This window comes from Oreochromis aureus, linkage group 17, assembly GCF_013358895.1.
Source record: "Oreochromis aureus strain Israel breed Guangdong linkage group 17, ZZ_aureus, whole genome shotgun sequence".
In the NCBI taxonomy this organism is placed as follows: domain Eukaryota; kingdom Metazoa; phylum Chordata; class Actinopteri; order Cichliformes; family Cichlidae; genus Oreochromis; species Oreochromis aureus.
The window spans coordinates 20,329,909-20,355,438 of record NC_052958.1 but is presented as its reverse complement, the minus strand read 5'-3'; the positions used below and the strand labels follow the sequence as shown (position 1 = coordinate 20,355,438).

General features: G+C 42.7%; 1 protein-coding gene across 6 annotated transcripts in view; it reads right to left on the bottom strand.

Annotated features, from left to right (window-relative positions):
- grip1 (glutamate receptor interacting protein 1) overlaps positions 1–25,530 on the bottom strand; it is an 80,868-nt gene that overhangs the window by 21,702 nt on the left and 33,636 nt on the right. For 5 of the 6 annotated variants that reach the window (XM_039601258.1, XM_039601260.1, XM_039601261.1 and 2 more), the window contains exons 2-7: positions 4,065–4,145; positions 2,577–2,712; positions 1,080–1,225; positions 907–990; positions 760–835; positions 525–670 (exon numbers count right to left, since the gene is read on the bottom strand). In XM_039601258.1, the coding sequence (XP_039457192.1) occupies positions 525–670; positions 760–835; positions 907–990; positions 1,080–1,225; positions 2,577–2,712; positions 4,065–4,145 (669 nt within the window). Of the gene's footprint in view, positions 1–524; positions 671–759; positions 836–906; positions 991–1,079; positions 1,226–2,576; positions 2,713–4,064; positions 4,146–17,132; positions 17,358–25,530 lie in introns of those variants that run through there. The other variant, XM_039601259.1, reaches the window with a different exon arrangement.

Below are 25,530 nucleotides of genomic sequence, written 5' to 3'. Positions count from 1 at the left end.
TTTGGATTTTCTCTACTCCACACTGCCCCTAAAAAACCATGTTTCTGCCATAATTCGGGCTAGATGTTTGACCACTCCTCTTGGCAGAATTGGTACAGTTCATTTAAACCGACTGGTTTCCTGGGACATACTTATGGTCTACTCTCTTATTATTTTTTTCATTACAGAAAAACATTGATAAGTTCTGCAGAACACAAACTTACTTCTTTAAATTGCTTTTGTCATTCAATGAACATCTCAAAACTATATCTAATATCTGCATATCAGGATGGACACAAATTCAAGCTCAGCGGCAGTCCTGACACACTGTTTGGCATTGTTTCTCATCTGTAAGCCCCCTGGCAACCTACCTCTACCCAAACTTTCCATTAAATGTAATTTCAAGTTTAATAACAATAAATGTCAAAACCAGTAAAAGCAAAATTTCAGCTTGAATCCCCACAACCTTCTCCTTTTCCTGCACAGTTCTGATGTTAACTGATTAACGCTTTAAGCTCTGCTGGGAGGGGACACTGATGACTGACCCATCACGGAGACGTCATACTCAATCAGCAGCGTGGCCTCCTGTCCACACTGCTTCAGGATGCTCATGGCCTCTGAAAGTGTGCTGCCATGGAGACGAATCCCATCAATGCTTAACAACCGATCACCCGGCTTGATGGTTCCTTCCCTGCAGCAAAAGAGAGAGAGAACAGTTTTTAGTGTGTACAGAGGCTCCCAAGGGACAAAAATCAGACAGACAGGTCAGAGGTCACGTACCGGTCTGCTGGGCCGCCTGGCCGGATGGTTGTAATGACGATGGGACGGGACTTGTTCCTGTCTTCATGGGCTCCACCTGCAAACATGCGGTCACATCACCATGTTTATTTTGATTTATTCTAAACACACAAACAGAACTCGCCTCACCTCTGGTGACGAAACCAAAGCTGTTTCCTTCTTTGTGAAGCGTGACTTCCACATTCTTAAACATGACCCCTGACCCCTGCACCGCTGCAACACACCAGAACATCAACAACACGTCAACATTGCAGCCGGCCGAGTGCAGCTGAGTGTACACATCTTCTGCTGGCAGAACTTACAGACAGGCGGCAGCTCATACTCGACCTCCAGGACGACCCGCTCACCCACGTTCTTCAGCAGACTGATGATCTCATCGTGTCTGAACTTGGCCAGATTGATGCCATTGACAGACCTGATATAGTCACCCACGTTCAGCTGGTCACTCCTGAGCAAACAGCCAAAACATCAGCTTTAATTTTACTTAATCAAACCTTAAGAAGTTCGTTTGAATTTGAATTTATTTATTTAAAAGGGACAGTGCAGTTTAACATAGTCCAAGTACAAAACATGAAACTGATGTAACGCACATAAGTTTATAGCTATTGCTAATTTTCAACAATTGTCCTTTGTTGGGCTTACTATCAAAATAGATACATTTTACGTTTAAGAAGTTTAAGAAGAGGCTGTTCCAGAAAGGATACTGCTAAACATTAATAACTACCACCTGTTCCATATTTTGCCTTAAATTAGCCTGCCAGTTGCTGCAGTGGAAAACTACCAAAAATCCTTTTTCAGGGATAAACCTACTACAAATGCAGACGACATAAGGTCCCAGCTGGTGTTCATCAGAATGAATCATTGTCTGCTGCACCAATATCCATTAATCAGTCACCCAAAGAGTTCTGTGTGAGTTATCCAGTTTACTGGATAATTCATTTTTGCTCATTGTCGCTTTGTAGCTGGTAGTTGATGACACACTGCAGGCTCCTGCTGCAGCTCAGTCACCTATGCCCAGAGGGCAACGGCTGAGAAAAATAAATATTGTCAGACTTGTTGGAGAGGGGTCGCTGGAGGTTGCTGGCTGTCTCTAGGTAAACTCAGTCACAAAAAGGGTTCTTTCAGTTTGTATAGAATTTCCAGATTTGTCTGCAAATACTCATCGACTACCCACTGAGCATTAGTAAAACTCGAAAAAGCGCGACCAGAAACAGAAACCTTCACCCGTTCACCTTCAAAGTAAAAGCTGTGCCTCAGTGCTACAACTAAGAGATTTCAAGGGCACAGCTTTTATTTTGAAGTCAAACAGTCTCGTCAGTGTCACTATGGCTTGGAGAGCGGAGGTATCAGCAGGTCTTCAGGTGTATCTAAACTGGTATAATTGGATCAATGTGCATTTCCAGAACATGCAACCAACCAACAAACCAACCGCTGTTTTGACGGCCATCAAAGAATGGAGCCCATATTATATATGCATTTAAATTACATGAATACACACATATATATATATATATATATATATATATATATATATATATATATATATATATATATATATACACACATATATTCATGTAATTTATAGGTTTTCACAAAGTACAAAGTGATGTAGAATACCTTTTGTCTTTTTAATATCTTATAATATCTTATATATCTTAATATCTTATATCTGAATGCTCATCACTTTAAAACAACTGAAAATACCTGGTATAACTCCAAAGTTAGTCTCAATGGCGATTGTTTTTTTTTTTTGTCTCAAGTCCTAAAAACACAAAGACCAGATGATATAAAGATATTACCGGGCCGCAATGCCTCCCTGCCGCAGGTTTGAAACTCGAGGCTTCCCATCTTTGTCGATTCCTCCTGAAACTGTCAGCCCGAGCGTCGTCCCCTCCTTTTTCATCAACTCCACCACCGTGCAGCCCCGAAACTCATCTGCAAAAAGGGACACGGGATGAACTGAATGCTCTTCCTCGCCATTAAGTATTTTTTCCTTTCTTCTTCCAGTTAAAATTATTCCTCTTTGCTTTTTCTTCTTCTTGACTGCACAGCTTCTCCTCTCTTTATTTAAGCATGGAGAAATAAATAATAATCTGGATAAAAGGAGAAATGAAGTCATCCTCTGTTCTGTCATCCATCTATATTTCATCAAACAGATGAAATATTTAACAGAGAAAGAGAGAGAGAGAGAGAGAGAGAGAGCAGGGCGGGTATTTCAGATCAGACCTGCTACGATGGGCTGTGACCAGTTATCAGGTAACGAAACTGAAAGCAGGATTTTATTTAAATGTTGTATTTTAATATTAATCAGGTTCATCCTCTTTCATACAGGCAGGATTAAGACGATCAGTCTTTGGCAGTGACCATCATCGTCTCCTCCTCAGTCATCTTCCTCCTCCAAAGAGGCTTTACAAAAAAGCAGCAGCGCCCTTTTCAACTTTTCAAACACGCCATTCGCTGACTCACACTTGGAAATAGAAAACCTTCAAATCTCTGATAAAAAACTGAGATGAACAAGTTTCCTGCAGCGGCGGCGGTGTCAGCAGCGGAGGGTGGGGTGGGGTGGGGGGTGCTTCTTAGAATTTAATTTCACAAAGCTCCAGTTAGCTTTACGCTGAAGGAAGCAGCGCAAAGTTTCCCTCAAAGGAACAGAGCTTTGTTAAAGCTGCGCTATTTCAGAGTTTAACATCAGGAGTATCTGGGCTAGGAAATCCAGACTGTATATGATGATTTAGCCTCTACGATATCACGCCGAGTACGTGATATCATAGAGGCTAAATATATGTTTTCAAGCTTCAGTGTTAGAGCTTGGGTGTTTTTGGAGTAAGAAAGGACGATATTTGAAGAAGAGGGTGCTAAGCTAATATTGGTTAGTTTCATTTTTAAGGGCGGTTACCAATGCTGCACTGACACATTCGACCAATCACAGTACACTTATGTGCCTCAAAGTCTTTCTAATGTAGCAAAGGCACCCACTTATACGAAGAGCTGAGGAAAGACCTAAAACTGAAGTTCTAGGCTCCTAGGCTGTCTCTGACGTCAGTCTGATGGCTCTCCAAATCATTGATGCAATTTTTATTCTCACAGAATTTTTGATTGCGGCACAAAGACATCACAAGTAGGACACCAGCTCCAGGTGGGAGGAGATAAACTGCGACTGCAAGCATCTTCCTGTTCAGGTCACAAAATGGGAAACATCAGCTGTTTCTGAGCGTGCTCTATTTTCAGCTGTGTTAATGAGCTCAGCTGGTGGATTCAGACACTTTGATTATAAAAATGTGTGTTACCTGGTATACTCTGTCTCCTGATGGCCAGCGCTCCATCTGGAGGTCGCGACCCGGCGGAGTGTTTCGTATACGGCCCTTCATCTGAAACACAAGGAGACATGCAAGAATATTACAGACTGGATCCAGACTTTAACTGGTTCCAGCAGCTAGAATTAATGCCTCATAAGGCAGGTTTCTTTTCAATAGTTTGGACACAGTGGCTCTGATGGCATATAAACCCCCATCATCACCTTGCACTGGCTCCAAATCTCCATTTCCTTTTCTAGAAGGTACCAGACCTTTACCATTTACTCTAACTTGTTTCTAACCAGATCTAACTGGATCAATCGGGTCCTTTGACTAGTTTTAAAGCCTTTCCTAAAAACTGGTTCAATAGTTGGGATTTTTTGACAGAATGGTTACAGACCTTGCTCAATATTGGTATCTGACCTCTACCATCTCATCAAAGTGGTCTGTTTGATTGGTTTGGAGACTCCACTAGTGACTGTAATTGGGTATAAACCTAAACCAATTTCTTCAACTGGTCTCCAAGCTCAGATTTTTCCTCTAAGTGACCTTCACCATTTCAAACCAGCTAACCAGCCTGGTTCTTCTGACTTGTTTTTATCCCCTAGAAGCAGCTCTAGGTGGACATATACCTCACAGAAAATCATGATGTGTTTCCAAAGCTTTGGTTCTTCCAAGTGATTCTAAACTTTATCCAGTTTATCAACTGTGTACCTGGCGGTACATCTAACTGGATATATTCCACAACTGTCCCACATACTTGTTCTGAGGTTCTACCAGTTCTCATCACTGTTTTTAAAAGCTTTCAATGCCCCTACATTCAAGAAGCGACCAGTTCCTTTAACTGAAATGGAGAAGGTTCAGTTCCTGGTCCCAAAGTGTTTTAGAGCCTCTACTACGTCCTCTACATGGATCCAGACTAAAATGGCAAACTGGTTTTCCTTGACTGCTTCCTTTAGGAAGCTCCAGTTCAATCAACTGGTTTTGGAGACAACAGGAGATTTTAAAAGTTCCTCCAACAACTTAATTTAAACTATACAAATATACAACCAGTGGCCATTTTCGATATAAAAATTTATTGGTTCCTTCAGCAGGTTCAAATGCTCCACCACTTCATCCAGCTGGTTCCAAAACTCAAGCTGTTCATCCTTTAACTATTTTTCAGTATCCATTATGTTCAGAAGCTTAACCAAGCTTCCTTTAACTAGTTGTGAAGCTCTAAAATTAAACCTGCTGAGTTCTGACACAGATTACCTCAGACAGTATCCCCACACCAGGCTCCCATAATGCATCTGTACTCACCATCATCATCAGACAGTGCAGAGCTTCCACCACAGAAAAACATATCAGAGATGAGCTAAACAGCGAACACGTTAGTATGCTCGCCTTCAGGTCCTTTTACTCATCATCATCGTCCAGCAAAGCTCTGAAGGAGATTTCTCCTGACCACTGGTGTGTCTTGTTCTCAGCCTGAACAGCTGCTGAGCAGTCTGTCAACTCATGAATAAAGAAGCCACAGCCAGAGAGAGGTTACCTCATCAGTGCAGCGACCAATCCCTGTGGAGAGCAGAGGTGGTCCAGCTAAGTCTGCACCAATCTCAGCAGCCCACCGGGAGATCCCGCCGGTGATGTCATCACACTAAAAGCATGATGTCATGTAGATATATCTGGATGGAGAGGTTTGACTGTTTATTCCCAGTTTACAACAGGTGAGACGACTCCTATCATCTACTGCACCTGACACCAGGTAAAGGCTTGAACAGCATTTAATCAAACCCTCTTATTGAATCTGACGCTCCACCCGAAAGAGGGGAAAACTCGGGAAGATACTCATATTGCCTGTGAAGTGAATTACTTCTATTATAAATTAAATGCTAACCTTCAGGTTTGTCTCCTTTTTATTCCTCTTTAGTGTGGTGTTGATCTATTTTAGTTCTGCATTTGGCTCTACTTTATGTCGTTCTAATTTATTCTAATCTGCTCCGGATCTATTCTGTTTGGTTCCAGCAGCTGAGCTCAGAAACACAGCAAGGCCACTACGTTACATTCACCTTCTGAATATAACCCACCGTGAACCCCAAACCTCAGACCAAGCCTTTATGGTAAAATCTCACTCAGGAACTTCCTTTTGTTCCCACAAAGAAAGTCGAGTCCCCACAAAATGAGCATGCAAACAGAATTAGGTCCCCACAACATGAGTAATACATGCACACACACACACACACACACACCATAACAAACTGAAGATGAAAGCTAAGCCTCCTCCTCCTCCAGATGTAGGACAGCAGCAGCAGCAGCTCATTTTTTCTGTCTCCATCTACAGTGCAATCTACATATACACACATATACTGGATAATACTACATTCTACACGCTGCGGTATCTCCTGTGACACACATGCACACAATCTTAGCTCCCATTACCGAGCTGCAGTTCTTTAAACGAGGTCATGCGTTATCTTTAAATGTCAAACATCTGAAACCAGCATTTCAGTCCAATCAGGGAAGAAAAATAACAGCAACTGTGAAATTGTACATGTAAAAAAAAAGGACTCCATGATAGCAACAACAACAATAATGATAATAATAAACACATCCTACAGGCAAGACAAATGCAACCAGTCAAATGTGTCTGCAAAAATGCCCACAGCACTAACACTCAAAAAGGAATAACTAAGCAGCTGCAATAGAAATGCAAATTACACACGCCACCTACAGGCAAGACAGGTAACAGTAAAATGTATAAATGAAAGGGCTCAAGAGTAACAATAATAAATGCAAGAAAACTAAGACAGAGGCACTAAAATATACACGTTTTATACACAAACGTCTGCAGAAAATGTGCATATTTTTATATACACACACACACACACACACACACACGTATATATATATACATATATATATATACATATATATATATAACACCCAGCACGCCCCTGCGGGTGGTTTATCCTTCAAGCTCGGGTCCTCTACCAGAGGCCTGGGAGCTTGAGGGTCCTGCGCAGTATCTTAGCTGTTCCCAGGACTGCGCTCTTCTGGACAGAGATCTCCGATGTTGTTCCCGGGATCTGCTGGAGCCACTCGCCTAGCTTGGGAGTCACCGCACCTAGTGCTCCGATTACCACGGGGACCACCGTTACCTTCACCCTCCACATCCTCTCGAGCTCTTCTCTGAGCCCTTGGTATTTCTCCAGCTTCTCGTGTTCCTTCTTCCTGATATTGCTGTCATTCGGAACCGCTACATCAATCACTACAGCCGTCTTCTTCCGTTTGTCTACCACCACTATGTCCGGTTGGTTAGCCACCACCATTTTGTCCGTCTGTATCTGGAAGTCCCACAGGATCTTAGCTCGGTCATTCTCCATCACCCTTGGGGGCATCTCCCATTTTGACCTCGGGACTTCCAGGTTATACTCGGCACAGATGTTCCTGTACACTATGCCGGCCACTTGGTTATGGCGTTCCATGTATGCCTTGCCTGCTAGCATCTTGCACCCTGCTGTTATGTGCTGGATTGTCTCTGGGGCATCTTTACACAGCCTGCACCTGGGGTCTTGCCTGGTGTGGTAGACCCCAGCCTCTATGGATCTTGTACTCAGAGCTTGTATGTCTGTGAAGGTTCTCAGTCATCCAGGTCATCGTAGTCAAAGGAGTTTGCAAAGAAAAGCGTCTGGACTTCTTTGAGTTGCTTGAAGACGTTTCACCTCTCATCCGAGAAGCTTCTTCAGTTCTAAGGTCAAATGGCCGAGAGTCCCAGATTTAAACCCAGTGGGAGTATCCCCCCAAAGAGGGACAAAGGACCCCCTGGTGATCCTCTAATCACATGAGCCAAGGTGTGAAAGCGGGTGTGGTACCTAATCAGCCAGGGTTTCGGGTGAGCTCATTGTGAAACCTGGCCCCACCCTATCATGTGAATTCCTGAGGTCAGATGGCCCAGGATGTGAGTGGGCGTTAAGGCGTCTGGGGAGGGATCTCAAGACTGGATTATAGATGGCAGACAGTTGGTGTCGTAAACCACCGCCTCTGTTCAAAGATGGTCGCTCACAGTGGACATAGATGGCCTCTTTCACTCCTCTTTCAAACCATCTGTCCTCTCTGTCCAAAATGTGAACATTGGCATCCTCGAAAGAGTGTCCTTTATCCTTAAGATGCAGATGGACTGCTGAGTCTTGTCCTGTGGAGGTGGCTCTTCTATGTTGTGCCATGCGCTTGCGCGTGGCTGTTTGGTCTCTCAATGTAGAGGTCTGGGCATTCCTCGCTGCACTGTACAGCATACACCACGTTGTTAAGTCTGTGTTTTGGAGTTTTGTCTTTCGGGTGAACCAGTTTCTGTCTGAGTGTGTTGCTGGGTCTGAAGTACACTGGGATGTCGTGCTTGGAGAAAACTCTCCTGAGTTTCTCTGATACACCGGCTACATAGGGGATGACAACGTTGTTGCGTCTGTCTTTCTTATCCTCCCTCGCTGGTGTCTGATCTTCTTTTCTGTGCCTCTTTGCTGACTTTATGAACGCCCAGTTAGGATAACCACATGTTTTGAGGGCTTCCTTTATGTGTGTGTGTTCCTTCTTTTTTCCCTCAGGCTTAGAGGGAACATGTTCTGCCCGGTGGTGTAGGGTCCTAATTACTCCAAGTTTGTGTTCCAGAGGGTGATGGGAGTCGAAGAGGAGGTACTGGTCCGTGTGTGTGGGCTTCCGGTAAACTTCGATGTTGAGGCAACCTCTGGGGCATCTTTACACAGCCTGCACCTGGGGTCTTGCCTGGTGTGATAGACCCCAGCCTCTATGGATCTTGTACTCAGAGCTTGTTCTTGTTCTTGCAGCAGCTGGATAGTGTAGTGGTTAAACTACACGCCAGAGGAACTGACCTGAAGGATAGGATCATGGCCAAGCTTGAAACCTGGAGCCGGTTACCAAGATTACGTGAAGTACCCTCAGAAGGTCTGCTAGGTGATGTTAACGCAGCACTACGGATGATACCTACAACCACGATTACCGACACTAACAAGATCACTACGGCAGCAGTGATCAGTGATCAGTGAGATGCTTGGCTACAAGTTGAACAGCCACAAGGGGCAATACCCTCCATGGAGAAGGAGGCTAGAGGGCAAGATCAAAGTAGCACGGAGGGAGGTTAGCCAACTAACGGAGTTGCAGAAAGGTGCGACAAAGAAGGTGCATAAGAAATACAGCAAGCTGTCCATACCTGAGGCCTTGGAAACTGCCAAGCAAAGACTCACAGCCTTGGCCACCCGCTTGAGGAGGTACACCAGAGAGAGAGAAGGCAGGAGAATAAACCAGCTGTTCTTCACAGAACCAGCAAAGGTGTACTCTCAGTGGCAAGGGAACAATAACAGAACAGCACCACCAAGGCTGGAGGCGGAGCAATACTGGAAGAGCATATGGGAGAAGGGCGCAACCCATAACGGCAATGCTCAGTGGCTAGTGGATCTGAGGGCAGACCATAGCGACCTCCCTGAACAGGGTCCAGTAACCATCACAGTGGCAGATATCCAAGAAAGGGTCTCCAGTATGAAGAGTTGGACAGCACCAGACATGGTTCACGCCTACTGGCTGAAGAAGCTGACTGCACTCCACGAGCAACGAGAGTTAACGAGAGACACCCGGAATGGCTAACCGAAGGTCGGACGGTCCTGATCCCCAAGGACCCCAAGAAGGGACCGGTCCCATCCAACTACCGACCAATAACCTGCCTCAGTATTACATGGAAGCTCCTGTCAGGCATCATATCGGCTAAGATGAACAGGCACATGGGTCAATACATGAGCGGGGCACAGAAAGGGATACCAGGCGCAAAACACCAGCTACTGGTAGACAGAACGGTCAGCCGAGACTGCAAGACCAGACTGACCAACCTGTGCACTGCCTGGATTGATTACAAGAAGGCCTATGACTCAATGCCCCACAGCTGGATACTGGAATGCCTAGAATTGTACAAGATCAACAGGACCCTAAGAGCCTTCATCAGGAACTCAATGGGGATGTGGCGTACAACACTAGAGGCCAACTCCAAGCCCATAGCACAAGTCACCATCAAGTGCGGGATCTACCAAGGAGATGCTCTGTCCCCACTGCTGTTCTGCATAGGCCTGAACCCCCTCAGTGAGATCATTAACAAGACTGGCTACGGTCAGCCACCTCCTGTACATGGATGACATCAAGCTGTATGCCAAGAGTGAACGAGACATCGATTCACTGATACACACTACCAGGCTATACAGCAATGACATTGGAATGTCGTTCGGACTGGAGAAGTGTAGTCGGATGGTAACAAAAAGAGGGAAGGTAGTCAGAACTGAGGGGATTGAACTACCAGAAGGCAACATTGCAGACATAGAGGACAGTTACAAGTACCTGGGGATCCCATAGCGAATGGGAACCATGAAGAGGGCGCTAGGAAAGCTGCAACCACCAAGTACCTGCAGAGGGTCAGGCAAGTCCTGAGGAGTCAGCTGAGCAGTAAGAACAAGATCCGGGCCATCAACACCTCGCCCTGCCCGTGATCAGGTACCCTGCTGGGGTAATAGGCTGGCCAAAGGAGGAGATAGAAGCCGCTGACATAAAGACAAGAAAGCTCCTTACCATGCATGGAGGGTTTCACCCCAAGTCCAGCACCCTGAGGCTGTATGCTAAGCGGAAGGAAGGGGCCGGGGACTGGTGAGTGTCAGCACCACAGTCCAGGATGAGACAAGAAACATCCACGAATACATCACGAAGATGGCCCCAACTGACAGCGTGCTCAGTGAATACCTCAGGCAGCAGAAACCCAAGAAAGAGGAGGAAGGCGAGGAACCATCATGGAAGGACAGGCCCCTGCACGGTATGTACCACCGGCAGATAGAGGAGGTGGCTGATATCCAGAAATCCTACCAGTGGCTGGACAAAGCTGGACTGAAAGACAGCACAGAGGCACTAATCATGGCAGCACAAGAACAAGCTCTGAGTACAAGATCCATAGAGGCTGGGGTCTATCACACCAGGCAAGACCCCAGGTGCAGGCTGTGTAAAGATGCCCCAGAGACAATCCAGCACATAACAGCAGGGTGCAAGATGCTAGCAGGCAAGGCATACATGGAGCGCCATAACCAAGTGGCCGGCATAGTGTACAGGAACATCTGTGCCGAGTATAACCTGGAAGTCCCGAGGTCAAAATGGGAGATGCCCCAAGGGTGGTGGAGAATGACCGAGCTAAGATCCTGTGGGACTTCCAGATGCAGACGGACAAAATGGTGGTGGCTAACCAACCGGACATAGTGGTGGTAGACAAACAGAAGAAGACGGCTGTAGTGATCGATGTAGCGGTTCCGAATGACAGCAATATCAGGAAGAAGGAACACGAGAAGCTGGAGAAATACCAAGGGCTCAGAGAAGAGCTCGAGAGGATGTGGAGGGTGATCGGAGCACTAGGTGCGGTGACTCCCAAGCTAGGCGAGTGGCTCCAGCAGATCCCGGAACAACATCGGAGATCTCTGTCCAGAAGAGCGCAGTCCTGGGAACAGCTAAGATACTGCGCAGGACCCTCAAGCTCCCAGGCCTCTGGTAGAGGACCCGAGCTTGAAGGATAAACCGCCCGCAGCAGGGGCGTGCTGGGTGTTTTTTTATATATATATATATATATATATATATATATATATATATATATATATATATATATATATATATATATATATACACACACACACACACACACACACACACACACTTTATTACATATGATTATTATATGTAATAAAAATAATAAACAGCTAGGATGTGCAGTAAACAGCAAAACAAAACTGTATATCATGTTACTTAGGTAAGTAACAATATACAATTATATTGCTGTTATTTTTTTTTAAAGGTAACTAAAATGACAGCAATAAAACTGAAAAATCAACAATAAAAAAAAGAAAATTATAACAATAAATGCCACCTACAGGTGAGAAATGTACTGTATTACAAAACTGGGAGATCTATATAAAGCAAATGTGTTTAAGTCCTTTCAAGAAGTAAAAGGGGTTTAACAGACAGTGAATCATAGAGATATTTACAGCTAAGGAGCTACATGAAAAGTACAGGAGTTATAGTAAGTAATAAAGAAAACGCATTATCATCCTCTTTTAATCTGCCTCAGGAAGCTCAATCAGCATCAGTTTTCTATAAATACATCCTTTGAATCACTGGTGGTGAAGACTAAGGAAGTGTGGTCTGACATGAAATATGAAACAGACAGAATATAAAGGCAGGTGCCCTTTTCCATTTTCTGCCTCCACTAAGTTTTTGGAACCACTGTCCAATTACTAGTACTTATTGTATTTATGTATTATCATTTAATTTATTATTTTTTAAATAATATTTAAATATTTTTTCTCCAATTACCCAGACTGTAAATATGTTCAATGTGTTTTAGTTACTTCGATTAATTAAAAGATTTATAAAAATTTGAGTTACAAAACTAAATAAACAAAACAATAAGAGACAATGCATTAGCAATATATAAAACTATCAACAATAAGAGTATATAAGAGTCTGTGAGGTATATGTATATAATACCTTCTACTAGATTTACATATTGTTTATTAATACAATTCAGACTATTCTCTTGCATAATCTGTTAGTCTTAACTTTTAACCAACCTCAGTTTTATTTTTAATTTTCATTGTTTTTTTATGACAATGACACATTTTGCCCCCTCACGCAGTGTAAGGCCCTCAATTTAAGATGCATTTACTTTAACCGTGTTGTTTAGTAATTGTAGACCATATAGTTTTTGTTCTTTCTCCTGCTGCAGTGACAATCATTTCTTTTGTGGGATCAATAAACTATCTATTTATCTAAAAGTGTACACATGAAAATAGCAGTAGTAATATATCCACCACCTACAAGCGAGAAACGTATCAGCCACTGTTATTGTGAACATGTAAGGATGCACCCTGACTACTTTAAAGTCTGACTTTTATTATTTTTTGTTAATTATTTTTAGAAGATAAAACATTTACTTACACATCTTTAAAGAGGAAACAATTATCAAATTAACAGGAAACTTATTGCTGAGATTAACTGTTAAATTTCCTAAGCATAAATTATCATTTTCTTTTTTTAGTAAGTGAATTTTCCCAGCTTTATAATTTGTCAATATTTTATTTTATGTATTTATTTTTGTACAAGTTTTTAAACTTCCTACCTCCCCAGCACAGACATTGTTTTACTTTTAATTATAGGTTTTTGCACATGGGTTAATTGTCTGCACTGACTGCACAAAGTGTTTTATATTTTACGTTTTTAAACATCTTTTAATGTGCAAATGAGCTGGCACCGCTAAATGAACCAAAATGTTTTAATGGCATTTTTACTAATTATTTAACTTTTACGCACCAACAAATTTAATTACTGCTGTTATTCTCTGTACAATTGAGCAGATGTTTATTTATTCAGATAATTCACATGTCGTTTCTCTACTTTGATATTTAAAAACCTGAAAAACATGGATGTTGAGCCAAGCTCATGGATTTTTAAAATAAACCTCTTACACTTACATTCATTTACAAAACCTCCCAAAGCTAACATCTGAGGTTTTACAGCCACAAGCTGAACTGTGTTTTCACTTGTATAATTAATATCCACTGAGAGCTGGAGCTCAATTTTTAATTATTATATTTATAACGCTCCTCACAACACATTCAAAGATTTCTCCAAACACTCAAACTTTCAGCAGATCTTGAACAGAAGTAAAATCTCCCAAAGAAACAAATGAAAACAGCAGAACTGTCAAAGGAAAACCGGAGCTGTGAAGACTTTGAACACAGCAGGTGTAAAACTTTCTTTGTCTGTACGATTATCTCAGCCCAGGAGGTGTCATTGAAGCCTCGTGTAATTTACTGGGAAAGGAGGATTTCAGCTCTTCCAGATTAACTGGCTTCCAGTGGAGGACAGGGCTCGGCACCTTCAAGTGTTCCTTGTTATTTCCATAATTAAGAAAAATCAAAGAGGGTGGGTGGACTCCAGAGCCAAACCCAACTGTGTGAAGATAACACTCTGAGACCGGCCAGGTTTCCTCCATGTCTTCTGCTGCCAACAAACTGAACAAACTACTCCTGCAATTCAAGAAGAGTCAAACTTTCCTGGCTTTCAAGTTGAGACCAAACAGTGGCTGCTGAATTTCTCTGAACTCCTTCCTCAAGATGTGGACGTCAGCGACTAAAGCAGCTTTTTGTTCTTTGTCACCAATTCATAAGCTTCAAATATGTGAACCTCACAGTTTATTTCACCTGTTTATGAAGGGATGGAGCCCCACACTCCTGTCAGAGGAATTCAAGGACCACTTCATCAGAAAATATGCCAGATACTTGAGTTGAGACCCAGTTTTGAAGCCTCAAATATTTTGGCAGTTGATGTTCAAGAAACTGACAAACACTGCATACATATATGGCAGCAATCACAGTGAACTCATCACCAGCTTAACTTTAAATGAGATCATAATTTAGAAACTGGACTTCATGTTGTGTTAAATAAGACCTGAAACTACTGAATGTAACCATAAACTGATCAGAAACACATTTACTGAGGTCGTAAATGAAGTCAGGAAAAGGTTGATTTTCTCATAGACATCCATACAATCAGACTTCATATCAGAACCAAAGCATTCGCCACTGGTGGCAATTAGAAAGAATGCAGATTTGCTTTACTACCTCATCCCTACACCATGTTTTATATATACAGCCCATGGTATTACAGAATCTCAGTACTGATACTGTTATTATGCTGGGTGTAATAGTATCACTTAGTATCCAGCCCACTTAAAGATGGAATCAGAGTGTAAGGAGTTCTTCTGTCAGATAACAGACTAGCGTGGATCCAACAACAGGTTTGGTGAGTGTATCTTCAAATAATTTAGAGGTTTTAAGGCAAACCGAGCTGCTGCAGAAGTAAACCACACTTTCATCTGGTATTCTCACCTACATCCACATGATATTCAGCATTTACAGACTTACAATTAATTTGTGTTTGTGCACAGCAGCACACGAACCTCCTGCAGGTTTTGCTTAGACCAACTTTTGAAAGTGGAACAAGAACTACTGTCACCAGGTGCAGGTGGAGACGGCGGAGATACAGCTTGTCTAATCATGAGATAGAGACCCTCTGGAGAGGAAGTTGAAGAAATCGAGGCCCTGTACAGCCTGTTGGTGGGCAACACTAGGGCCAGCAGCAAATAAACTAAAAATAAAAGTGAAGGATGGTCCAAGGATGAAAAATAGAGCAGTAATCAGAGGCATCTACAGTCAGTCCCTCACCCCATGGACGGACTTAACCTCTATTGTCTTGAACTATAGATGGAGATGGTAACCAGTTTCCCACCTGCTGCATTTTCTACATTGAATGTAAGTTAGCCTGGACCAGATCACCAGAGTAGAAACAGGAAATACTGCTTATAGCTGCATTTGGAGTTGGAGTGTACTGGAATGCAGGATGAGAGACTGAGTTTATTGTAGCAGCACAAATCCAACTTGTTCTGATTGGAGCATCCATCTACCTCACAGTCCAAGATGCTGGAGTTGGAGTCTATTCAACAAGGGGACAAGAGATCTCCTCTCATGAACAAACTCAAGGTTAAATGTCCACAAGCCCGCTCAGATCTGAGTATGTAAATGTGATTATTAGACGGTGACCACAGGGGTCCATGTGACTGTACACATGTTAGCCTCTTTTTTTTGTGAGCTCTAAAAATTTAAACTATAATGCACTACAGGCAATGGACTTCAAATAAACTTGAAAGAAGTGTAACACGAGTGATTGCTCGGCCATCAGGTCCACTAAGAAATATAAACAAGGATTCCACCATCTTGGACTGCAGCTGGTTACACAGTCACAGAACTGATATCATCAGCTATAGTTCAAGAATGGAGACAGAGTTTGTCTGAAGTTTCTGAACATCGAGGACCGCCACAACAGCAACGTACAGCTAGCCAGCAGCAAACCACAAGACGGAAAGGGCAGCAACTTTTTATTCCAACGAGGGAAAATAAAAATAGCAGAACAACATTCAGCTTCTTCTAAAGCAATTCTGTAGATGAGTTACAGGTCAGCTGTCTCAGACTGAGACCGCCACAACAGCAATGTACAGCCAGCTAGTAGGGAAACATGACAGGGCAGCAACTGAACTTAACTTAACTTAAAATAAGGGAAACTAAACGGTTCAGGGTTAAAAAATTAAAAACAGCTTTTTCTATAGTCAGTAATCCAGAGAACAAACTCCAGATCAGCTGTCTTAGACTGCAGCTGGTGAAGCAGTCCTTGTTCAGCTGAGTAACATGTTAACTAGCTCTCCACCTGCTGCAGGTTCTGGTTAGAGTGGCCATGTAGAACCACCATCACCAGCTGTGGTCTACAGCGTCAGCCAGTGAATCCATCTCACCGAGGGAGGACAGACTTTCTGGACATCGAGGACCGCCACAGCGGCGACTTGTGCCGACTGCTGGTAGGTAAACACGAGACAGAAAAGGCAGAAGCTTAAGTTTGAAAATACGATTGGGGGACTGTGCATGGAGGAAAGATTACATTTTTTAAAAATGCTTAAATGAGTCATGAAATGCAATTGATCAGCCTAAATTGATAAATAAATAAAGTTAGACGCTGGAGCCGACAAACACCTGAAGCTTCAAACTGAAGGAATTTCATAATCCTGATCGCTCTCTCCGGCTCTGCCTGCCCTGCTTTCTCTTCCCTGTTAATACAAACCATGAATATTACATTCATGAAAACAGGACCCCATGCTCGCTCACTCACTCACTCTAAGGGTCTCTCGCCCCACAGCAACCTGCAGCCATCGACTGAATGAATCCATCAGGAGATCATTTACATCACCACACACACACACACACACACACTTACAGCTGGCATTGGTCATAAAAAGCCACTCTCTCTCTTTTCAATGTCAGCAGTTTACAGCAAATGTCGCTCGACCACTCCTGCATGTATGTTGCACATGAAATTCTGCTCCATCACACACACATCCTCTCTCTCTCTCTCTCTCTCTCTTCCTCCCAGTGTTCCTCTGTGTCTCTCTACCTTTGTTCACCCTGCGCAGGATCTGGCAGCGACATTTAAACGACACGGCGATCATGGTGAAGCCGAGCCGAGCGCCGCCTCCCCCCCCAGCGCCATGCAGAAGACGTGCAGCCACCAAAAAAAACCCTACACCTCCCAATTCTCTTCCTCGCTGTCTCGTCTGCAAACGACCGAATGACCGACGACCTCCTCCTCAAACAGAAACCATCATCGAGGCGCTTCCTGAGGCTCGAGAGAGAGGGTGGGAGGGAGGGAGGGAGAAAGAGAGAGAGAGAGCGCTGCAGATGTGAAGCGCCTCCATAAAATCAGGGAGGGGGAGGGTGGAGGAAGAGTCTGCGCAGATGGGAGGATGAAGAGGAGCGGGAGGAGGAGGGGAGGAAGGAGGCAGCCGTATCTCTGTGCTGGTTTGTAATGTGTGTTTGTGCAGCTGGAGGGAAGGAAGGAAGAATAGATAAAAAAATGATTCTGATGTGCGACTGTGATAAGGAGACAAATGGAAGATGGAAAAAAGGGACCTGAAGAAAATTATTAAAATTAAAAAAATGGAGGAACAAACATAAAAGAACAGAAAGGAAAAAAAAAGCAAAGAAATAAGAAAAAAACTGGAAGGAGACAAAAAAGGATTACAGAGAGAGAGAAAATGAGAGAAGAAAGGGAGGACATATTGAAGGAGATGAAACAAAAAGTGAAAGGATGGAGGAAAGGACTGAAAAATAAGGGAAGAAATAAGAAAAGGAAAGGAGGAAACGTAGGAAGAAGAAGAAAAGGACAGATAACAGGAAGAGAAAGGGAAGAATTGAAGGAGACAAGGAAGGATGGAAGGAAGGGAGGAAGGAAGGGAGGAAGGAAGGAAGGGACACGATAAAAGGAAAGCAAGAACATTAAAGAAAGAAGGAAATAAGGGAAAAGAAACAAGGAAGCAAGCAAGGAAGGAAAGAAACAGGAGATGGAAATAAATGAAAAGAAGATAAAAGGAAATAAAGAAGGATGCAATAAAGGATAGAAGGAGACAGAATGAGGAAACAAGAAGCAAAGGGAACAAAATTAAAGTAAGAAAAGGAAAGAGGGACTGAAATGGAGAAAGAACAGCAAGGTTGGAAGTCAGAAAGACAGGAGGGAAGGAAATGAGAAAGTGGAGAAGGGAAAAAAGAAAAGCAAGGAACTGAAACATAACAGAAGGAAGCAAAAGAAAGGAAGTGTGAAAGGATAATGAAAAGTTAAGAAGGAACAGAATGAGGAAGGAAATGGGAAAGTGAAGATTTAAATAAAAAGGAAGGAAATAAGGAAAATAAAATGGTGAGTGAAAGAAGGAAGCATGAAGTGCAAGGCAAAGGAAAAACACTGGGCCTTAAAGTGTTTCTGTGGACAGTTCCTGCTCTTAGTTTCTCTGGATCAGCTTGTGATGTGTAGACTGGAGTTTAAACCCTTAAAACTGAAAATTTCATCACAGGAATCTGAGTCTGCATCCCTCTGGCCGCCGTCGCGGTTTTCAGGAGTCAAACAGCAACAGATTTGTCTGCAGGAGGAGCGAGGTGACGACGATAAACCTTTAAAATCGCTCAACGGGGAGCTGTAAAGGTATTTTAGAGCCTTGCCTTTCCACTCAGCATACGCAGCTGGTCTGATTTACATGATATGATTGGTCAGCTCCTGGGGGGCGTGTCCAGTAGCAGGTAGTGAAGTGGTCAGACATGTAGGTCAGTGTTTCAGATGCAGATTATTCTGGATTAGTGTCAGTGTGCGAGTATTAAAGGTATTAACAGTGATGTTACCATAACTGCAGTGAATGCGGGTCAGTGTGTGTGTGTGTGTGTGTGTGTGTGTGTGTGTGTGTGTGTGTGTGTGTGTGTGTGTGTGTGAAGAGACACACACAGTTACTATATCAGGACGTTTTTCTTCATGTTTTTTCCGATGAGGCATGCTGCTGCTGATCTCTGCCGCCTCCTGCTGGAGACACTGCAGCAGCACAACAGCAAGAACTGCAACATGAATTGATTTAGGATTTAGCTTTTTATAACAAACTCATGAAACACAGTAGGAAAAAAAAGAAAAACCACAACAGCCACAGGACGCGTGGAGACTCTCTGTGATGTGTTTTAGGACACAGCTGAATATCACAGATATCACTTTTATCATCTGTACAAATAATATCTCTGCTCCGAGAGCTGTCACTGGACTTGGATAGAATCTGTCACCTTTAAGGGTTAGGGAATGAGTGAAAAGGAAAGGGGACAGAAAACTAATAAAGGAAGGAGGGAAAAAGGAAGGGAGAAAAAAGCAAGGATGAAAGGTGAGAAAAAAGGAAGCAAGTATAAGAGGGAGAAAGAAGAAAGAAAATAAATATGAAATGGGAGAACACAAGGAATGAAATAAAACCAGAAAACAGAGAAGAAAAGAAAACAACAAAGGAAAAAAGGGAATCAGGGAGGGAATTAAGGCAGGAAATAATACAGTGAAAAAGGGAACAAAATAAGGGCATAAACGGGCATAAATGAGGATGAAGAAGAAGGAAGGGAAAAAAGAGAAATGGTCCTTAGTTTGGAGGGTTTTTTACGCCATCGTCTTTCCTCTGTAGAAGTTTTTAAGCTGTCAGGAAACTGAGATCAAAGACACACGCCGGTTCTCCTGTCAGCATCTCCCTCGTTACGTTGGCTGTAACACGTGTTTTGAAGCTTTACATTACAGTCGTTATGGTAACAAATCATGATCTAAAAGTCTTATCAGCCCACAGTGAGCTCATACGCTCAGGTTCTGGTTTCATTTGGTCTTATTTCTGTTGTTTTCTGTGTCAGAATCACACTGAATGAACGCCACACACACACACACACACACACACACAATCCACTCAGGTTCTTTGATTTAAAACAAAAACATTAAACATAAACTTTACAAGCAGAACGTCCTGTTTACAGCCCCACATCACTGATAAAACACAGAATAATGAAGTGATGAAGCCCCTCCTGCTCATGTCAACATACATACACACACACACACACACACACACACACACACACACACACAAGAATGGCTGCAGCTGTTACCATGGAAACAAGCTGATGAATAATTGAGGGGAGAGAGCGAGCGACCCCGAGCTGCACAAAGACTGATTTTTGAGAGATGAAAGAAGTGTTCACACCAGCTCACACGCACACACACATCCACACACACACATACACTCACACACACACTCACTCTCACACACAAACAACTGCAGGTTATCGTCACAGCCGGCAGCATTTCAAAACAACCAAATCAGAGAATAAACCCTGACATGTAGAGTGTGTGTGTGTGTGTGTGTGTGTGTGTGTGTGTGTGTGTGTGTGTGTGTGTGTGTGTGTGTGTGTGTGTGTGTGTGTGTTAAACATGTGAGTCTGAGTCACTGTACCATCGTCACATGCCACCACACACTCACAAAAACACTCAGAGTGCTAATGATGCCGTTACCGAGGTGGGTGGGGGAGGGGGAGGAGAGGACGGATGTGCAAACCTTTAATTAGCGCTAACGGTCGCAGTCAGACTGACGGGTTCACGTGTGCGTGAAGAACAGATGGGATGAACTGTCACCGCCGCTGTCAGACCCTTCAAGCACACATCAATGCTGAATTTCCACCTATTAAAGGTTATTCAAAGTAGTCAGGACAAAACTGAAACCCGCCTTCTTCCCACTTACTGCTCCTTACTATCATTTGAAATTAATCTTTTTCTTCTCAGCGCTTTGTAGAGAAGATATATTGTAACAGCTGGAAAGCAGCTCCACTGACTTGACTTGACAACTGAAGGTGGGTTTGGAGAAGTAATGGTTAACTACATCAAGCCAAACAAGAGGATGTGCATACTAGCAGATAGCAATGAATTAAATGATTCTACAATGAAGTCTTCTTTTATTTTCTTCTACAGCAACACACTCAGGTGTTAGTCTCAAAAACAGAAATTTGTGAAAAGAAATGAAAGTCGCTCTACACACACAAAAATGTATACTCCATTACTAATTGATACTAAAACTTTCTGGCAGTATCTATCAGATAAGACACTTATTCATAACCGTATCGATATCAACCAAGAACTGCTGCAAACACGCAGGTACACAGCCCTTCCCTTCACTAGCAACTGCACAGACAAGCTCCCCTCTTCCCTAGCACACAGTCCTCCCTTCACTAGTAGCTGAGCACACATATACTTAGCGCCTCCTCTCAATAACAGTGAGGAGGCGCTAAGTATGTGTGTGCTCAGTTCACTAGCAGTTGAACACACACAAAGCTCCTCCCATCACTAGCAGCTAAACACACACAGAGCTCCTCCGCTCACTAGCAGCTAAACACACACAGAGCTCCTCCCCTCACTAGCAGCTAAACACACAGAGCTCCTCCGCTCACTAGCAGGTGATTATGTGAACAGGAGTTTAAAAAACTGATCAACACTTTAGAAAGAGTTCCTGGAGGTCATTAAAGATCCTGTTTGAACAACATCAAAGTATTAAACACTTATAAATGTCAGATTTGATTAAGCTCATGTTACTGTTAGCTGTTTAACTATTAACAGTTACCCAGTAACCACATTAACCATCGGTTAAGTAATCATATGCAGTCAGTTCTGCCCATCTGTGACATTGTACCAGAAATGTTCTAACAAAGTAAAATTCAAATTATTAGAAAGCTAGGAAGTACAATATTAAAGAGATAAAAGTGAGCAGCAGTTCCAACAAAAGCTGAGAATTGAAGTTTAGGGGCAGCAGGATTTATTGCATTAGTTTGAGCTACGTGTACCTAATAAACTGGAAACACTCTGAGGACTCCGAAGAGTAAAGAAAAGAAGGAAGCCGTTGTTCTTTAATTTAAAAGAACTAATTAAACATCAAATCCAAATAATGTGGAGAAAGTGCTGTGAGTCCCGAGAGGCCTGCAGATTAATTAAGGTGGATTTCTGCTCTACTTTCCGCCTCTCTGGTCGAGCGTGCTCATTGGCTGCAAAGATAATCCAGCGGCGAAAAGCACGCCGCCTCCGAACCAGCACGGATTCAATCTGAGCAAATGGAAAAAAGAAGGAAACGTGGGCCGGCAGAGTCGAGAGGATCTAACGCAGTCACACATGAGAGCATGTGGGCGTGATGGCAGACCTAACGGCAGCCGGGAACACAGGAGGACGGTTTCACCACTTCATCAGAAAAATCCGAAGCAAGAGTCGATAAAAAAAAGAGAAAAGAAATCACTAATCGAGGGCCAGCCCTCCCTCCTGCAGCCTGTTTTCCTCTTTAATCTCCATCATGTTGAACACAGGACCAGTTATGCTAATGAGGGCCTTATTTAAAGCTTTAATTAGCAAATTTTTCTGTGTCAACAAGCCTCACACAGCACACGACTGCTGTGAACTCTTCGCCGTGTTACAGTCACTTCATTAAGGTGCAAATTTATGCATCGTAATGTTTCAGCATGTAATGAGATCAGCGAGCACACGGAGAGGAGACGGCAGGCGGGCGGCGGGCAAGCCCGAGAGGGAAAGGTAAGTTGCAGGTGTGGCCTGAGGCTGCAGACCAACACTTTTAACCTGTGCCCCTCAAAACTGGCAATACGAGGCTAAAAATACCCAATATTCTCGTATTTATTAATTAATATAAGTGATAAAGTGAAGTGATAAAACAAACAGTGGAGGGATATAACCACGCATTAAGCTTAAAGGACAGTTTCAGGTCATTCCTCCGACCCAAACCATTTCAGAATCAGCTCATTGTTTCTACTTCAGTTTTTACAAAATGATTATGAGATTCTTTTTATGACTCAGCAGGAATCACCACTAAAAGATGAGCCTGGTATCAAATACAGGCAAAAAGAAGGCCTTTCATATGCAATAATTAGTTTTGACTGGCCACCTATTCCACATGAGTTTGGTTGATGTTAGGTTTAATGATCTTTCAGTTCATTTCCCATTTTACGAGTGCTGCAGGATAATGATTTTCGATTTTTCCGCATCCTGTTCTCTCATCTCAAAATCAGGATTTTTTTTTTGTTCAGGTCCATTTTGTTCTGCAACAAAAAATAATTTTATTATGTGCTATGTGATGGTTTATCCTTTAGGGTGTCTTACTCTTCCTTTTTCAGAGAACACCAGAAGACAAACACCAAGGAACTACATCCATCTGATACAAGCTTCGGGAAAATCATGAAAATACATTGTAACCAGTCACCCCAGTCCAACACAAAACAATCCACCAACTCCTAAGTCCTGTAATGGCACTAATGGTAAATCAGTGAGTTAAAATACTTTAAAAAATTCTTCAATTAATGGTCAACATTGTGCTGAAACAACTTCTATGACTTAATATCCAAAACGTCTGTGTCTTGTGTCGAAGGGATATCTCCAGCATTTGAACTCGATCTGGGGCACCCTTTCCCGTAATACCGACTCGTACCATAAGATGGTGCCATGAGCCAAACAGGTATTGAGAGTACAGTCTTATTTACAATAGAATCCACCTGAGGGAATAGTGATGTGGTGAAATGCTGGTGGTGAAAATTTTAGTTCAGCTTTGTAGAGCATAATTCCAAAACGTCCTTCCTCCACAGCTCGGTTCAGGTATTTGGTTTCGTACTTACAAAAATCATGAAACAGTAAATAAAAGTTAGTATTTCTTCATGTTCACAATGATAGAACTGTTACATTTTTTATCACAGTCACAGTCAGCACAGTGATTGTTTTTCACAGCATGTATGGAACAAACATTCAAGACTCATCAGAGGACCCATCACACTGGCAACCAAGAAAATAAGTTATCTTTTAACTCAAACCATATTTTTCAGGACTTAACTGTGTAGTTTTTAATACATACACCCAAACTAGTAGTTTCTTATTAATATTATATATATATTAACAATCTAACGATCCAGTTTGTGGCCTCTAACCTCCAACTTCTAACCACAGGCATACAGTTTCTAGCTTCCAGCTTATAGCATCCAGGTAGCATCTAGCCTCTAGCTTCTAGCATCTAGCCTGCAAAAGTTCCAAGCTTCAGCTTCTAATTTCTAACCACTAATTTCTACCTGCTAGTTTTCAGTTTCCAGCCTCCAATTTTGCCATTTTAAAAGTAGAAAATAGTTATTTTCTGCGATGTGAATCGATAGATATGAGACTGGTGTCTGGAACGTCTGAGTTCAAATAAATTAAATTAAATCTGCATCCAGAAACACAAATCAATACATTGTAAAATACTCAAATCAGCACAAACTGACATGAGACTGTATAATATTTACAAATGATAAAGGTGAATGCGCTAAGGTGAATTCTAGGAGGGAGTGTTTCAGACACGGTTAAATGGACTCGACTTTAAAGGACTGCATGGAGGCTTCAGCAGACAACCTGCTCTACCTCCTGAGGCTAAACGCAGACGCTGAAGTGAGCATAACAGACCAGGACCAGAAATAACTGATGTCATCTTTGTGTGAATGTTTTATTCATGAACTCTTTAAGATGCTCAGTCGAATAAACCAGGTTAACAAGGTCGAACCAGATTGAATCAAAGAGGAAATACGGGATGAAAATCACCCTAAACAAGGACTTAGGAGAGGAGGAAAACGAGTGTGTGTGTGTGTGGGGGGGGGGGGGGTTAACCAGTCAACCAACTTTAAAGTGCTTTCATATACAATCACACGCTGTGATAAACACACACACACACACACTGCTAGCTAGCCGGTAGCTTTGAGAAATGCCTCCTGGCAGCTCTGCACTGCACACACAAATGCTTTATTTTCACACAGGAATAATAAGTTCAGTGTCAGCTATTACCATCCAAACACTCAAATATGTTGCTCTTAATATTAAATAATAAAATTTACACCCATAAGATTCCACAAAGGCTCCAGAAGGTGTGTGGATTTCTTCTTGTTTAATCTGTGCAGAGAATCGGTCCAATTCTGTTCCTTGAGTTCATTCAGAAACTTCTGAGACACGGTGTCTCAGAAGCGTCGTCTGCTCGCCGCCCGCAAACACTTCTTAATAGGTGTAAACAGTTTAGTAGATGGCGAGTTCAAGTCCTGCTTGAGTTTTCTCTGCAGGGAGACAGATGGAGACGGGCGAGGCGTGAACCAGAGTTCACCCAAAAATATAGGCAGTTTTTTCATTTTAGCTCAGCTGACATTTTTCTGAGAGGAACGTGTCAGAAACACACTTTCCTAGAAGCATGTGGACACAAAGAAGTTTCTGAGGGTGGATTTCATTTGAAAGCATTTCAGAAAACATTATCCTGATTTTGGAAAAAAACAAAAAATGCCATCAGGAGGACTGTGAAGGTGAAAAAATAAACTAGAACACAGTAAGCTTCAATTTATCACTACCTGACTGGTTCCTTTGTTAACTCCCAGCTCAGCTCCCATCGTCTCATCAGAGTTAAAAATAAAGAAGAAAAACTTCA